The sequence below is a fragment of the Athene cunicularia genome (genome assembly GCF_003259725.1).
Source record: "Athene cunicularia isolate RWA chromosome 4 unlocalized genomic scaffold, athCun1 chr4_part2, whole genome shotgun sequence".
NCBI classification, from domain to species: domain Eukaryota; kingdom Metazoa; phylum Chordata; class Aves; order Strigiformes; family Strigidae; genus Athene; species Athene cunicularia.
In genome coordinates, this window is record NW_020799099.1 from 9430119 (window position 1) to 9446579 (window position 16461).

General features: G+C 40.9%; 1 protein-coding gene across 3 annotated transcripts in view; it reads right to left on the reverse strand.

Annotated features, from left to right (window-relative positions):
* Window positions 1–1912: 1912 nt before the first annotated feature.
* The window catches only part of ANKRD17 (ankyrin repeat domain 17), a 56647-nt gene continuing 42098 nt past the window's right edge, over window positions 1913–16461 (reverse strand). For all 3 annotated transcript variants that reach the window (XM_026847710.1, XM_026847709.1, XM_026847708.1), the window contains 11 exons: window positions 15061–15177; window positions 14183–14354; window positions 12948–13395; window positions 12425–12580; window positions 12061–12210; window positions 9930–11572; window positions 8144–8341; window positions 6836–7084; window positions 4726–4901; window positions 4224–4388; window positions 1913–2502 (listed from right to left, as the gene is read on the reverse strand). In XM_026847710.1, coding sequence (XP_026703511.1) covers window positions 2443–2502; window positions 4224–4388; window positions 4726–4901; window positions 6836–7084; window positions 8144–8341; window positions 9930–11572; window positions 12061–12210; window positions 12425–12580; window positions 12948–13395; window positions 14183–14354; window positions 15061–15177 — 3534 coding nt within the window. In that variant the 3' untranslated portion in view covers window positions 1913–2442. The remainder of the gene's footprint in view (window positions 2503–4223; window positions 4389–4725; window positions 4902–6835; window positions 7085–8143; window positions 8342–9929; window positions 11573–12060; window positions 12211–12424; window positions 12581–12947; window positions 13396–14182; window positions 14355–15060; window positions 15178–16461) is intronic.

The window sequence follows — 16461 nt, forward strand, 5'->3', positions numbered from 1 at the left end:
CATGCGCCGGCGCGGAGCGCGGCCTCCCGGCGGCCATGTTCCATGCGGGCAGGAGCGCGGGCAGGAGCGCGGCGGGCGAGCGGCAACGAGCGGCTCCGGAGCGCTAGCCCTTGCCCTAGAGCAGGATCCGCGTGCGGCTCGGGGAGTGAGGAAACGCCTGCCCCCACAGCTGCCGCGGCCGACTGCTCCACCACCTTCACTGCTCCAGCCTCAAAAGACACAGCACCTATCTCTGAACATGTTTTTCTTACTTTTCCCTTAGTAAAGATGACATAGCAGGTCCCACACCACTATGTATTGGTCAGATAAAGAGAGGACCAAAGTATGACACTTTAAGTACTAAAAAAAAAACAATCCGAGAGAGGAAAAAACACCCCAAACCCTCATTTTACTTCCAAAACCACCCAGGATGTCACTGAACAAACCAGATGCCCTAAAGGCAGCACCTAGCCTAGGCACCCCAGCCACAGCTTCATTTTTCAAGGCAACAAAACCAATGTAAGAACCCACACCCTCCAAAACTCTGTTCTTTCGACCCAAGGCATTGAGGATTGTAATAAATACTGAGCAGTATCTGTCAGTGGGATTACTTGAGAATAGCAACATAAATAATCCTGATGAGCAGGGAAGCCTTAAGCAAAAAATTGTCAAAGAGGGCTAGCAGTCATACAGAAGATGCTGATCAGCACATGGAGGTGCTGAAATTGAATTTCAAATGTTTTTTTTCAGCAGCTCATCAGTTTGGTATCCATTTTGCTAGCACCATTCTTTACACAAGGTTCTTTCAGGTGATCAAACAGCAGAAAAAGGAGCTTGCTTTTACGTAGAGCATGAGCTAAGGGCATGTATATGGACATGGGTGTGCAAAACCCTTCTGGACACCTCAGAAATATCACAATATTTAAAAGGCAGATTTCTTTGAGCAAGACTTTTTATTTCTCTTCGGGCTTTCAAAGGAGCACCATAATTAATACAAAACAGCACTTCAATTCCAGCCCTAACAGCAGCCTGTTGAACTCATCTGGGTTATTTCTTCCTCAGGTTCTAACTCCCAAGCTAGAAACTTATAACAGAAGGTGTGACTCCAAGTGACACAGTATGGAAAAAACAAGCTCTCCTTCAGCCTTCCTCCATACAGAGTAACTAGAAAGAAATCACACCGGCCCCTTGCTTGTCCTGTGCAAAAATAAATTTGACTCGTAGATCTACTTTAAACCATACAAACTGTATGGTGTGTCATTGCTGAGTCGTGCCTCACTGTACTCTGGAGACTTCGCCTCTGTATACTACTGTTAGCTCCAAGCAACTCTAAATGAAGAAGGTGAATGCTCCTGACAATACAGAAATTCTCATTTGGACTTTTCCAAATAAACCTTCATGGGCAGTGACCCACTTTGAATCAAGATACCATCTCCTAGAACAAAGCCACTTGTCCTGAAATAATCCTTCCTCTGGAGCTGGTTTTCATCAGTGAAACTCGGCTAAAACTTCAAGTGAAGAGTCTTATTCTTGACCTAACACACACCATGGATGTATGGTCTGAAATGACTTGTGTAGATCAAGGAAGGAGCCATAGGAACAGCAGCTCTGGGAGCACTCAAGGAACAGAACAGACCTTGCTGCACCAACCCAACTGTAAGAATTACTTTTAATAGATGCTGCAGCGTGATACATTTACCCCGTTTACCGGGCAAGTAGAGGAGTTCAGTGTGGAGGCGACTCAATGTGCCAAAAGGCTGTTTTCTCAGATGCTTTTTGTTGAAACACCTTCCACAGAAGGAAAATGGAAACTCTTAGCATCCGTTTACATCTGATGTATGCTTTCTCAAAAAAATCCAACACACATTTTGAAAAAGCTCTCTGATAATGCCCAAGTTTTTTATAATGTACTTAAATTACACAAGTAGAAAAGTTATGCTTATTAATAGTTTAATGTATGAAGGAAACATCCAGATTTCTGAATATGAAGGTACATATCTCACATTAATTTAAGTCTACATAAAGTAGAGCCTCTATACTGACATATTGAAATTTACTTTCTGCTTAGCCATTTGTTATGTAAACAATTGTACATTTATTTGCCATTCTAAAACTTCAGGATCAAGTTTACATAATTTTGCTAAATTTCTGTGTTTGCTCAGAAGCAGTTTACAGTACTAAAACCAACCAGCCAAAGAACAGCTTCAACAGAAAGTTATGTCAAAAAAAAAAAAAAAAAGGAAAATAAAGAATAAAGGCTAACTAAGTTGAAACGTATGATGGTGGGGAATGGGCGGTCACAATGTTCACAGAAAAAGGTCAGTTAGTAAGTTCTTCTGCAAAAAGCCTACACACTTCAGTCAAGCACATCAGTAGAATGATCTGGGAGCACATAAACTGTTTCTGCCATTTGTGTTTTCCTCTGCAAAAAAAGGAATCTCAAGGCTAGCAAGTTGATCCCACTCAGCCAAGCTGGTTCATATGCACACTGTTCATGTGAGGTGTCCAAGTTCCAGTCCACACCTGAAAGAGAAAGTTTCATTTAACACCATGCTTTTGGGGCTGCTCAAAACAGTTCAGAAGTCAAAATTACACCACAGTGCTTACGGTGCACCCAAGTAAAGCTCAACATCAGACAACATGGCAATCCATCCTCAAACTACACTGTCCCCTCCAGCACTTGTTTTACTGTGCTGTAATTCAGGTGAGAAAAGGAGGGAAATGGGGTTTTAATCTTTCTGCCTGTACTTTTTCCACCTTGGCTAAAGGGTCAATCTTCCTCTACCTTTCTACTTAGTGAACAAAAAAAAGTATTTTTACCCAGTCTGACTACCTTCCTTCACAGCTAAATCAATGCTATTTATGCCCACTATAACAACACTGATGTAATATATATTCTACTGTTCTGCAGGAAAAATATTTCCCTTTAGACCCAGGGAAACAAGTACTCCCTCTAAACACGCCAGGCCTGCTGTCAAGGAGAATTAAGAGGACTCTATGTGTGCAAAATCATCTGCAAGGACAGTGTCTGAAGACCTCCAGCTTCCAGAGGAAGAGACTGTCCTTCCTCTCTACCTCAGGAAGTTCAGACAATCAAGAACTTTATTTCTGGCACCTTGAATTATTTTCCCCCAACACATACAAATTCCTCCAGCTCTGGGGAAATCCAAGTATAACAAAGTAAAACCTTCTTAAGGGGACAAAGTTTTCCCACTAAACCAGAAGTTGCTTCAGAATGGTCATGAGCCACTTCAGAGCAATACATGAACTGTGGTCAAACTGCAGACCACCTCTTCTTGCACACCTACAGTCTGCCAGAGCTGTGAGCTACTGTTTGCAGCCTGGATGATTCCCAAGCAAATTAAATCCAAAATACCTTTATTTTGCAACCATGCAACAGAGTTAGCTGCATAATTAAAAATAAACACAGAATATAACAAGAGCTACCAATGATCCATTATCATATCAGTTGCTGGCTGAGTACAAACAAGGGGTTTAGGGGAGCATAATCCCTACGCCTAAACTATATTTAGTGAACAAGCCTGTAACCCAAGCAAGATCAGAGCAGCAGACAGAAAAGCTACTACCTCACTTCCTACACAAACTCCTAATACAGTGAAGACATCATGCCTTCCACAGCCCAGCAATCACTCTCTAGACCCAATGCTGTTTTCCCCTTTTTGGGGAAGGAAAAGCTTACGTGACAGGAGATAAATGGCTTTTCTCACAAAAGCAAATTGTTTGTGTTTTCCCAAATGCAGAACTGCATAGACAGAAATGATGATCATTTTGAGTAAGATATACAGTGTAGAACTATCTTTTCTATCCAGACTTGCCTTTAACACATCACCAAAAGAGTTATTCTACAGTAAGTAACAAGGTGTCTACTCTGATTAAATAGGTGGCTTCTTTAAGCTCAGCTAAAAGCAAGCTTCCCAATTCTCAGTCACAAATACTTTCACAGAAGTTAGCAGCAGCACACTCCTTTGAACTGCATTAACTTAGTGATGCTCATTTTTTCTCAGGACAACTTACACTTATTTCTGAGAGATGACTAATGTTTAGGAGTCGTTAGCAAGCACATACAGCACTCAGTGCTGTGGTGAGTAGAGGGCTGTATTAGCTCCTTAGAGGCATGAGAAAAAAGATACACTACACTTTTTTCATACTTTAACCGCTCGAATCTTATTTTCGCCACAGTTTAAGTTAAAACAAAATGACAAATGTAAAAATTGAAAAATTACCGTCTGAGGCCCATTATTTTCTGTGGAGTTTGAAACCATCTTTATCAGCGAGTTCCAAGATGGGTCAGCAGCATGAGGCCCATTAAATATAGGGCCTCCAGTACCATCTGTGATGGGGGCTACAGGAGGAATCATTGCATTCCCATACACAGAAAAAGGCATACCCTTCAGAGGAAGATAAAGCAAGGATCAGTATGTATATGTAAACACTGCTACTATTGCATATACAGAATAACAAAAGGGGTTTTGTGTTAAAGAAATTCATCTTACAGCAGTAATGAAACACCTGAAGAAAAACCTTTCCATGCATGTATTTAGTACATCACGGACAAGTTATTTATTACATCCAAGCTTTGCAATACTGTGAGGACTAGTTAAGCATTTTAACTTATGCATGCTCAACCACACAGTGAACAAATACCTCAGCGTTGTTCATCTGCCTCATGCACTGACAGGGAAATCGAGTGGTACCGCGTGTATTGAGTCCCAAGAAGGTCATTACCCCAACTTTTGGGAAGTCCATGTATCCTGCAGGAACAGGCTGATGGAATGTACCGGAAGGCGTTACGATTCCCGTGCTGTCTCTCTCCATGGCTTGGTGCGAGAACACCCCTGGGTCAGACATGGGCCTGTGGATCATGTGGCTCCCCATTCCGCTGTGACACCAGTCCACTTTATCTAACACCACAGAAGACATAGCAACAGCATTATACATCACAACCACTAGGCATCCCTTTTCCAGCCCAAATGTTTGCACACTGTAACATTCCTAAAAGTGGCATTTGCTTAACTTGCAGTTCCCATGCATCTAACTACATGCATTAAAACCTAGGTGCCTGTGGGATGGAAAGCAGCAGAAATGGCACCTCCACACAGAATTACTACACAGCAGGAATCCTGAGCCAGTGCAAGGAACTCTGAACAGTTATATGCAACCAAAGCATCACCTCTGCAGTTTTTCTTCATTTGAAAGGGAAAGCTGATATTTGTGCTAACTCCTCCTCCTCCAAAAACCTAAATTCCTTGCTGTGAAAGGGGTATGTATGCTATGAAGACTATTTGCTCCACTTCATTACCATTCTTTCATGAATTATTTAATGAAGTAAGAGACAGAGAAGTACTTTTGAAAAGCAAAACCAGAAAATGACCAGCTGGAGATGTGCCCTCATGTTCTAAATTACATGAATTCATTAGAGGCAGCTTGGTATTGTTATTACAGTTCAAATCTCAGACATCCAGAAAGCCAGTTTTTCAAAATAAAACATAAGGAAATTACATTTGGAGGGGTGGAAAAAGAATACAGAAACATTTCTGAGGCTATCCTATTATTCAAAACGAGAAAAGCCTATCCCCTTCTGAACTGAAAATCAAAATGTTGAAGAAATTGAACAAAGTAGAAAGGAAGCAGCATTCCAAAAGCTAGGACAGATATAAAGGGCAAGTTTTGCACCCAGATAATACAAATAGAAGTATTTCATTTCTCAAGCCTTAATGATAAATAGCCTCTCACTATATAGATGAGGAAAAGACCACTAGTGAAGTCAAAAGATGTTTGGATACAGCCTAACTATTTAGTGTTTGGGGGGAAAAAAACCAACAGGACAGTATACTGATTGCATGCAAAGCATGTGCACAGTCAGTCTATTAAAACCTTAAGCTGTTTGGACCTCCCAGTCAAGCAGTGGATCAGGTTGTTCAGGGAGGCTGAGCAGTTTTCATCCTTGGAGGTTTTCAAGATCAGACCAGATAAAGTCCTGAGCAACTCAAGTCTGACACCATTTTGTGCAGGAAGCTGACATGACCTCCAAAGCTCCCATCCAACATGGTCTCATGATTCCCTTGCCCTCATCCCAAGCAAAAAAAAAACCCAAACCAAAGATGAATAAAACCAAAAAACCCCAAAACAAAACAAAAAAACAACAACAAAAGAAGACAAAATAAATTCAGCGGTCTCCTATAAACTGCATGCAAGACTCCCGAAGTGTTTGCTGAGAAAAGCTGTCTCATCAATGTCTTAATATTTCAGAAGTCAATAAAAAATTGACTTCTGTGTGTGACTACAGGAGAGCCAAGAGCCTGGTGTTATTAAAATGCAAATGGCATGACTAGAAACAACAAAGAAAACTCAAATGTGGAATACCACCTGTTCATAAAAACATAAATTGCACAATCCCCAGCAGAAAAAGCTCCACTTTGGCTACAAGTTAATATTAATATTTAACTGCTATTGTACAAAATCTATTTATCAACAGAAAGAAACTATACCATTATCTTGAGACATCTTCGTTTCCCCTCTTCCTAAATCCAGTGATTCTCGCTCAGTTCATCTCTGTAAACCCTGTGGGTTTATTTCCCTGTTATTTCTTGCTTCAAGTAACAAACCTTCCCAACCAGGGTGTTTCAGAACGCTGGAGGTTTTCTGAGAACTTGTTGAAACACAATTAAATGGATACAAGGGCAAACAGAAATCCCCTCTCCAACTCCTTTGGAAACAGCACTCCTACATTTTAAGGAACTGACTTCTGCAATGTCCTTCAGCTCCAAAGACAAGTTAGGAAAAGACAGTATTGTGGTCAACTGCAAGCGCAGGGACATTTATTAACACTACATACCTTGATTGCCACCTATACCTTCGAAGGACCAGATCCCACTATGTCCCACTGGAGCAGCTAAGTTGCTCCCGATAACAGATGGAGTAGAAGTTCCAGTTTGTCTAATACGTGCAGACCGTTCAGTCCCAATTGGAACAGGAACTTTTCTGTCCTGAGAAACATTACTGGGTTTTTCTGATCCCAAGGACACTGCTGAAGGGGTGGGAGATGGTGCTCTTACTCCCGAAGACACTGACTGAGCAGGAGATTCTGCAAGAAGAGTAATGAGAGCCATCAGTAATGGCAGCCAGATCCTCTCAGGTCACCACAAACCTGTCCTTTAATGTCAAGCCATACATCAAGCAAGTGAAAACAGGTAGTTTGTTAATGCCAGATTCATACAGCAAACACTTCAGGGTAATTTTAGCGGGTTTACTTTCAGATCAGAGATACATTCACCATCTATTTAGTCTCTTACATAAAATGATTATCATGCCCGGTCAGCTCAGCTACTGGACATATACCACAACTGACGGCAACAGACGGTTCAGAATCTCAACTAAGCATTATTGTGTATCAGCAATAGAGGATTTGAGGATTATATCCAAAAGCATAGCTGAAATAAACCCACGTTGTTGTTGGGCTGGTTTGGGTTTGTTTCTTCTTGGTTTTGCCTTTATTTAAATCCTGATTTGTTCTCTGTGGAGTTTTTTGTGGGTTTTCTTTGTCATTATTTTTGCCAGTGTAACAGACTAACTTGTTCCCTGAATAAGCCAGAATTCAACAGTGTGTTTTCTGTCCAAAAATCCCGCTGCATAGCCAAAACTGAAGGGGCCAAACAAGGAGGAAAGTACCAGAACTTGCCCTAAGTCTTTTCTCCTGGAATACATTACACAGTTCTGTTTTAAGAACATCAGAAAAATGAAGCCATTACCACTGTCAAGCTAGCTTTAGTAAAACATCATTACAAGGTTTACGAAATTCACACTTGGAATATTACCTTCACAAACCAAAAAAACCAACCTTGTCTTTGCAAAATGACTGAAAGAATGTCATATACGTTAACAGGCCAAAGTTAACTGCAGCAAGAATGAGGAACTCCTCAATAGCATGGCCTTAGCTGCTAAAAAGAAATCACACTGGAGATCAGAACTTGCACAAGAAAGTTTTATCTCAAAATCTGTGATTGCATAAAGGTTTAGAAAATATCTAAAAACCTGAAGTTAAAACTGAACAAAACTAGAAAAGCCTATGCGAAACAGGCTGTGCATGAGGCCACTTTATTTGTTTAATAGCTTCTCAATTAGTTTCTCACTGACTATAACTCACCATTTGATGCTGATGAACATGGTGGCAATAAACTAAGCGGGGAAAAATGCTGTCTGTTAAAATTAGCAGCTGCAGGTGCTCCGCCAAGAGGTGTCCCAGGTGCATATATCTGACCTCCCGAAAGGTTTGAGGCAAAATTACCCAGGTGTGTAGAAGAAGGTGTTACAGAAGCATATGGTGAATCCATACTGACAATACCTATGAGAGAAAGTGGCACAAGTGACTCCCAGTACTCAAAGATCTCCATGAAGAGGTCACCCATCTCATGGAAATAAAGAAAGAACAAAAACTTTTATCCAATCAATTGTCTGTGGGCTATGTGTGTGTTACTATTTTCCAAAGAGTACTAGTAGTCTTAAGCTTCATACTCTGCAAATCTTGACAGTATCTGGCAGTTGAGCTCTATATATAAATCGAGAACGATTTTTATTTTATGCAGGTACCTTGAACACAAATAAATTAACATAATACGCATTCTGATTCAACTGAACATCAGAAAAGTAACTTGAGCATTTTCTTAACCTGTAGTTTAAATTTTGTAGGTTTAGAAAGTATGGTTTTGTACAAAGAACAGTAGAAATAAACTAAATTTGAAGACTTGCTTCATTTATTTTTTTATTTGAAAGAATGAAGTCTATATACACCATGATCACACTGAAGCATTTTTTTCCCAATCCAGGGACACATTTTCACTTGCTTAAGAAAATTTTATTAATACCAAATGGCACCAGTTAGCCAAGATATTCAAAATAATTACTACTCCTTTAATACTTTGCTCAATGAAGAAAGAGGAAGATAAAACCTTGTGATTTTAAGTTTCAAAAGCCATTAAGGAAGCTTATTACCACCGGACTGCTGTGGCACTTGCACCTTTCTCCCACACATAAAGCACATGACAAAAGATTTATATTTGTGCCTAAAGCCTTCCAAACGAGAAATTACTGAGGTAGGAGTAGGACTGTGGTGCTTTCACTTAGGAACTAACTGACAGGCATACTCAAGTAATACACAGTGTACAAGTGTGCCCAAGTCAAAACATTAAGAAGCATATTAAGCTGACAAAATTCAGAGAGCATGTCAAAATCTACTCAACACCATAATATTCATAAAATAGGAAAAAAACAGCTGTTGTATCTCTCAATTCATACACAAAGTTACATAAGTAACTCACAGGTCCTACTAGAACAGGCATAGAGCATGTTCTGTAAGCTAAGAGTACACAAGTTCTTGGCCTCTGTTGGTGCAGGAGGCTAAACATCTTGCTAAGAAATTCAGAGTCAATGAAATAACTACTAAATTCAATCAAAAAGCTTTAAGAGAACACGCCTCTTATTACAATTTTGCATCAAACCAGTATTTTTGTTTCAAGCATCCTAACACTAAAGATATTGCATACTTTGCTGCAGCCTCAGGACAAGAAGTTACCACAAACTAGAATAGTTACTAGCTGGTGGTAGGAAAAGGAAGTGGAAACAGCAAAGTGTTTTAGTATCTCAGTTATCACAGAAGAGTAGACTGGAATAGCAAAAAGAATGACTCCTCTACTTTTATCAAGTTCATCAGCTGCAAAACAGTTACTAGATTTGACAGGTTGCACCTGAAAGGAAGATGAACTCAACTTTGCTTACAGAAAAAACAAACTTTATTACAGCACCCTTTTGTTGCAGGATTTACTATAAATGACCACAAAAGCTGAGGCAAAAAGTATTACGTGTTCACAACAAAAACATGCAGCAGTTACTATTTAAATATATTATTAAGGTATGAACACAAAGCACAGGCTTACCTGAGGGAGTTGGAGCTGGCCTCTGTAACGGTGGCCTAAAACCTGGGGCTTTGGAAGTATCAGACTGATGTAAAGGATCCGAATTTGGCAAAAATGAAGACTTTCCTGATAGCATAGATTCTGGTGTTGTCTGCGATGAAACAACGGAACCACCCCAGAAGGCATGAGCAGACGTAGGACTGTTTTCAAACAATGTACTAAATGGCCCAAATGGTAAAGTAGCACTGAAATTGTTACCCATAGACTTGTTTGCTGGATGGGCTGAATTCTGAGAAGCACTTTGTGTACTTAAGGTAGAAGGAAGCTGCACTGAAGAAGGAACGCTGTGGGGCCTTTTGATGTGATTAACGTTGAGGACTGCGACAGAATTTTGCACAGGAGTTGGATTCTTATGGACGCTACTGGTGCCGTGGACAGGCGGTCTGATGGCCGGGGTTTCCATCTTAGTTGCAGGCTGAGAAGACCCCATGGTTGTCTGAGACATGGGATAGGTCATTGGGGCATTTGTTGGACCTGCCACAGGAGCAGATGAGCTTGTTGCTGCTAAATTTGGAGGCACAACCATTCGAGGATCTGGTGCAGGAACCTGAGGTTGCTGAAGAGGGGGTCTTGCCTCTTGCAGAGAAGCTCCTGGAGGCTGCTGATGAGCAGGGTGCACAGATGAGCTGCCGGTACCAGAACTGGGCTGCCTACTGCTGGTCGAGCTGCTCGCTTCCACTGCTGGCGGACTACCCACTTCTGGATCAGATGAAGGTGCACCTTTATTGGGAGAGGTTGCTGAGCAGTCCGAAGGACTGCTTCTGGAAACACCCGCTGGCTGCGCAGGAGGAGATGGAGATGAGGGGGAAGATGCAGGGTAGTGTTCTTTGGCAGTAGGAATTGGATACGTGGCATTTGTGGGCGCTGTGCTTGTGTTACTCGCTGTGGTTGTCACTGTGGTCGTTGTGGCGTTTGATGTCTTCACAACTGTGACAAAAAGCTGTCTTCTGACTGAAGGTGAACTTGGGCTGCCGTTTGCAGAAGAACCAGGCACAGTAGAAGCCACTGAACTTGTTGTAGCCGTTGGACTAGTTGTCAAAGAACTCGCTGAATTCACCTGAGAACCACTGCTGTTCTGACTGTTATGGCGAGGCACCATGTGAGGTTTCGGTGAGTTGGTAGCTCTTGCAGGGCTCAACGGCCTAACAGGAAATGGACCCCATGTGGACTGAGCTGGTGGGAAAGTACCTCCAAAGTGTGTCATGGGCAACCGAGGCGGACGGATTTGCTGGAAAGTCTGAGCAGCAAGTAGAGCATGTGCAAACTGTGGAGGAGGATATGCTAATGGAAGAGAAACTTGGAAACCAGGCCGCACATTATTCACTGGGTTCTTAATGGTTTTGTGAGTGGATGCTGAAGAAATTGCAGGCACTGTGAGTGCAGATGCAGTCTGAGATGTTGACGAAGCAGCTACAGTGGTCACTTTGATGCCCATGAGAGAACTGTTAGCAGCTGTAGTGGTGGCAGGTGTTGACCCTATTTTGGAGTTTGCAGCCGAACTTTTCAAACGGTTCTTTGGAATAAGTTCATCTATTTCCTTATCTGGATCCTTAATCAAAGCATTAATCAACTGTGTGGCCTGTCTTGTTGATTCCGTACCACCCCTATAAAAAGGAAGGGAAAAGGGGAAGTGCATCTAAAGCATGTACATACATTATAGCTAAGTACCTCCAACACATGATCCAGCCTGTCTTCTGTCACACTAACACCAACAGAAAAACAACTCTCTAATTTGAAGACTGAGCATGTTCTTGTTGCTGACAATTTCTCAAGAAGTTGAAAACTTCCAGAAAGCCCAAATAATTAAAACATTTGCTTCCCTAAATACACCTACATATTTAGCCATGTCTAAACAAGTCTAAACACATAATATTAACATTTATGCTCCACCTTATCTGAAGTTTTCTTTTGTATTGGCAGCTGTTCTTAAGTTTCTCCACCTCATTTGTCTCCCCTGCCTCAAACAACTGACTCTCTCAAAGTGATATTTCAAGGGACACTGACATCTAGCCTTTTCATTTTTCTACACAGTGAAGTGTTCTACAATGAAAAAATCCCCCCAGGAACAAGGAAAATCAAGCAGCCCGCTTACCTTATTGTTATTATTCTATCACCAGTTTTGTCCTTCTGTTTGTCAATGTCTATGTGTGCTCCTGTACACTCACGTATCGCATTGATATTACATCCTCCTCTGCCAATGACTCTGGAAATTACAGTTGATGGAACAGAAACCTTCTTGGATCTATACAAAGAAGAAACAGTATTAACTGGGAAACGCTTCCATGGCACAAAGCAGAGGGCAGGTTGGTCAAAACTACCTATGTAGCAGTAGTTTTGTGAAGCCTATCCAGTCTGCTGAGGAGGTGGTCATTCAGTAACCCCAGAGAGGGCTGTACTAGATAAAACATTCAGAAAAAGGACATCAGCAAGGGGAATTAGGGGAATGTTTTGCTTACCTTCTCACAACTTCTTTCCATCCTTCTTCCCTTTTCTGACCACGTTTAGGACTAGCAATGGTTAGCTTTCCATTTGGAGAAGAAAGGGGAGAAGGACCAGATTTTGTGCAAGTAGACAAGGAATTACTTGTCACTTCACTAATAACTTCAGACAACCTTTTAAAAAAAATAAGTGCTATCATTATGCAATAAAACACCAACAAAAAAAAGATTATGTGCATTTTTCCCATTGTCCAGCTCCTCCAACCCTTTTTTTAGCACTAAAGCACTACTTAAATCTCAAAATATCCAAATAGTTCTCTAATTCCAAGCCCACAGTGATGTTTTTTGCTTCAGAACCTACTCCTAAATTCCAAGCTCACACTTCAACATTTATACTTCTCATACACACTAGAGCAAGGACACACTGCCTCATCCACTTCCTAATTGATTTAAGAATGCAAGCCCATGAAGACAAGGGCAAAACATTCAAACATAGGGCAACCACCGCTTTAAAATGGCATACATGGTCACAGCAACTTACTTTATGGAAGATTTGCCAGTAGCTGCTTTCCTCTCCTCCTTTGGACAAGTGACAAGAACTGATGGTTGCTTTTTGTTGCTCTGCATGTTAGTAACGGCTGCGGAAGAATGATTGTCACTTTTGTGGCTGCTGTTGCTATTGCTGCTTTCATCGCTACAGCTGGAAATCCTCATATTGTCACTATCACCACTTTCACTAGTACTGCTGCTCTTAGATTCACCATTCACTTTTTCTGGTTGGCTATAAGAAATTGGGAGTTGATCATCAAATATAATCTGAACATTATCAGGCGTTACTTTGTTTTTTCTGTTTTTCCTTTTGGAGCTTGTTGTGGTGATGGTATTATTCCTCTTCCCATGGGAACCTGCCAATGTTGTCCAAGTTGCAGATATACCTATGGTGGTCGTAGTCGTAGCACTCGGAGGCTCCATTGGGACCTCTGGATCATCTGATGGAAGAATAAAAAAACAGTACTAATTTAGCTGGATTGAGGAAACTTGTGTGGTTTTGTTTTCCAAATCACACCTGTCCTACCAAATGACTCCTGATCAACTTTACAAAACTCCAAGAAGCATGCAGAACCACAAACTATGCAGGCATCTGTAAAGCTATTACAGATGTTGTATCATAGAGCCTCTCCCCTTGCTTATAGTAACTCCCAGAATTTCATTCTTTTCTTGGAACAAATGCAGTAGCAATTTAACAAATGTGACATTGAATTCTGGCGTGGAAAGGCAGACATAAGCAATTAGGGGACATAAACAAGCATATGAAACAACAGGGAAAAAAACCTGTCACATCTTTCCTTCCTTTGAGCATATCAGAGTGAGGGAACCAGTGAAAACCATTTTTCAGTACACCACATGAAACTCATTGCCACAAGATACAGGAGAGCCAGGTTTCGATGGATAAGAGAGTAATACGTATTTGGAATTTCCATGTTGCCAGTTTTTTAAAAAAAAAAAAAAAAAAAAAAAGAAAGGACCTGGTTTTAAGTATTGGAACCTGTAAGAAAAAGAAAGAAACAAGCCAACACCAATCCCATGGTAAAGCTAAACCATAACTCTCCCTGAAGCCATCGAACTAATCTATGGGCTTAATAGAAAAGGTAAACAAGAGGAAAGATCAGCAGGTCATAAAAAAACTTGTATTCAAGTTCTGACAAGAAAAGTGATTGTTAAATACGGGAATGAAATCAAGACTGTTTCAAAAATAAGGCAAGTACTTTAAATCACCTTCAGCTTTTAGCTTCTCTTTCTCCTGAGCAGCTTGAAGTTCAAAATTCTCTTTATTTTTTGCTTCTATTTCTTCTAGTTTTCGTCTTTGTTCTTCTTTTTTCTTCCTCCTTTTCTCCTTTCTTTTCTCTCTTTTGGCAGCCAAAGCCAGTCTCCTGCTTTCTTCCCTCAGCTACAAGTTAAGCATATGGAACAGTATTAAAAGATGCCCCAGCATTACAAGAAATGTAAATGCTTTCTATTTCCTAGGAAGCTGAACCTGCATTTTAGACCAGCATATTTACAAAATAGAAGCTAAATTCTCTACAATCCACATTTTTACGTATTTACTTCTTCCAAACAGATTGTTCACTCATCTTAACAGAAAGTTAGTGTAGAAACAGAGGACAGACACCACGCAAACCAAGTGTTTTCCAAGACACGTTTTCAGGATTCTTTGTGCAACCTTGTGTGTCTCAGCAGTACAGTCCAAACACCACCTATCTCCCTTTCAAATATTAGAACATGAAATGGCTTCCACTAGCTTGAATATAAACCGTGGGCTCATTTTACACTACTCTTGTAGATTTCTACTCTGGTACTATGGTTTCTAGTAACATTATTGATATAGTTTTTTATATGGTTTCTAGTAACATTATTGATATAGTTTTTTAATATTTAAGACACAAACCAGTGCTTTTTGATCCAAATTTCTCTGAACAGTAGTCAAAGTAAAGTTTCAAGATTACCTGGTACCCAGCTCTAGACACTCCAATTATGGTAATTACACACACTCCTATATTTAATACATACTTTCACTGATCTGATAATCTTGAAGGAATGCGAAATTGAAAATTTATTGAATATATTTTCACAGGTCCAAACTCTCTCAAACTTGCCTTCTCCAAGTCCAGTTCCTCTAAAAGAATGCTTGCATTTTTGTTGGCTTCTGCAGCCTGTCTATCTTTGGCTTGAACAATTGATTCCATACACAGGTGGCACTTCTTCAGCATCTCCTAAAATTATAAAAGTGCATCAACCCTCTGTTTAAAAAATAAGTAACACTGCATGCATTTGAACATATCATCTCAAGCTTACACTTGTAATTCAGTAACTGTTGCGTTACTTACACAGGAGTTTTTTTAAAGAACTTTAAATTCCCCTTCAGTAAGCTCCCCTTCATGCCCAACCTTGCAAACTGATATTCCAGTCACAAGTGGGATGTGCAGTCAATAACTTATGTCTCAGTGTGCTATAAACAATACAAAGACAGTTCATAACCTATGCCCATTATCAAGGTCAAAAAATTCAATGAAATAAAAAGCTAAGTGTAGAAATAAACCACTTTATTTCTGCTAACTGCAGAAATAAAAATATCATTGTCCTGGTTTGAGTGGCAGAGGGTTTTTAGTAGCAGGGGATGGGGCTACAGCAGTGGTCCCCTGTGAGAAGCTTCTTGAAGCTCCCCCTGTCTCCGCACCAGGCCGATGAGCTATGCCTCTGCAATAAGGTATTTAATAAAGGAAACCTGGGAGGAGTCATGAGGAGAACATCTGTGCTAACAATGGAAGAAAAGGGAAGGTGTGCCAGAGCAGAGCCCCTCTGTATCCTGTGGTAAGACAGCAGGGCCGCCCCATCCTGCCAGCCATGGCCTCTGTGGTGGAGCAGATACAGATTTGCAGCACGTGTCGGGCCCCACACTGGGACAAGTGAATGCACCCAAAGAAGGCCAGGACCCTGTGGGAAGAAAGTCCTGCTGTTATAGTTTGGTGCTGGGAGCACAGAAACACACAGGGGTGATTCCACACGCCCATGGGAGTGACTTGTGTTGGAGTCGATTTGTGGAGGAATATCTCCTGTGAGAGCAGGATGGTGTCTAGTTGGAGCCCAGAAAGAAGACAACTCAATTGCGGCACAGTGGATCAGTGAAAAGGTAGAAGCATTGCAACCATATTTCTGCACCAGTTGCTATTCTTGTTTCTCATACTACAAAGTAGTTTTTGCCCTGTTCATCTGGACTGAAGATAAACCAAAAAAAACCTGAATCTCCACAGGAACGAGCAGCAGTCTGCTTAATATGACACAAGAAACCACTTTACTGTCAATCATGATTTTATCTTCTAATACAAACTTTTTGTACAAGATTGTGAATCTTTATACTTAAGCTCACATATACACTTAGCAGAAGTTTATTCTGTTTCCTCCACCCCACAGCAAAAGCCATCATAAGTTCAGTGCAAACTTACCCAACAATGAAATGCAGAGCAGAGTGTGTTAGTGACTGGGAGAACACTTGAAAG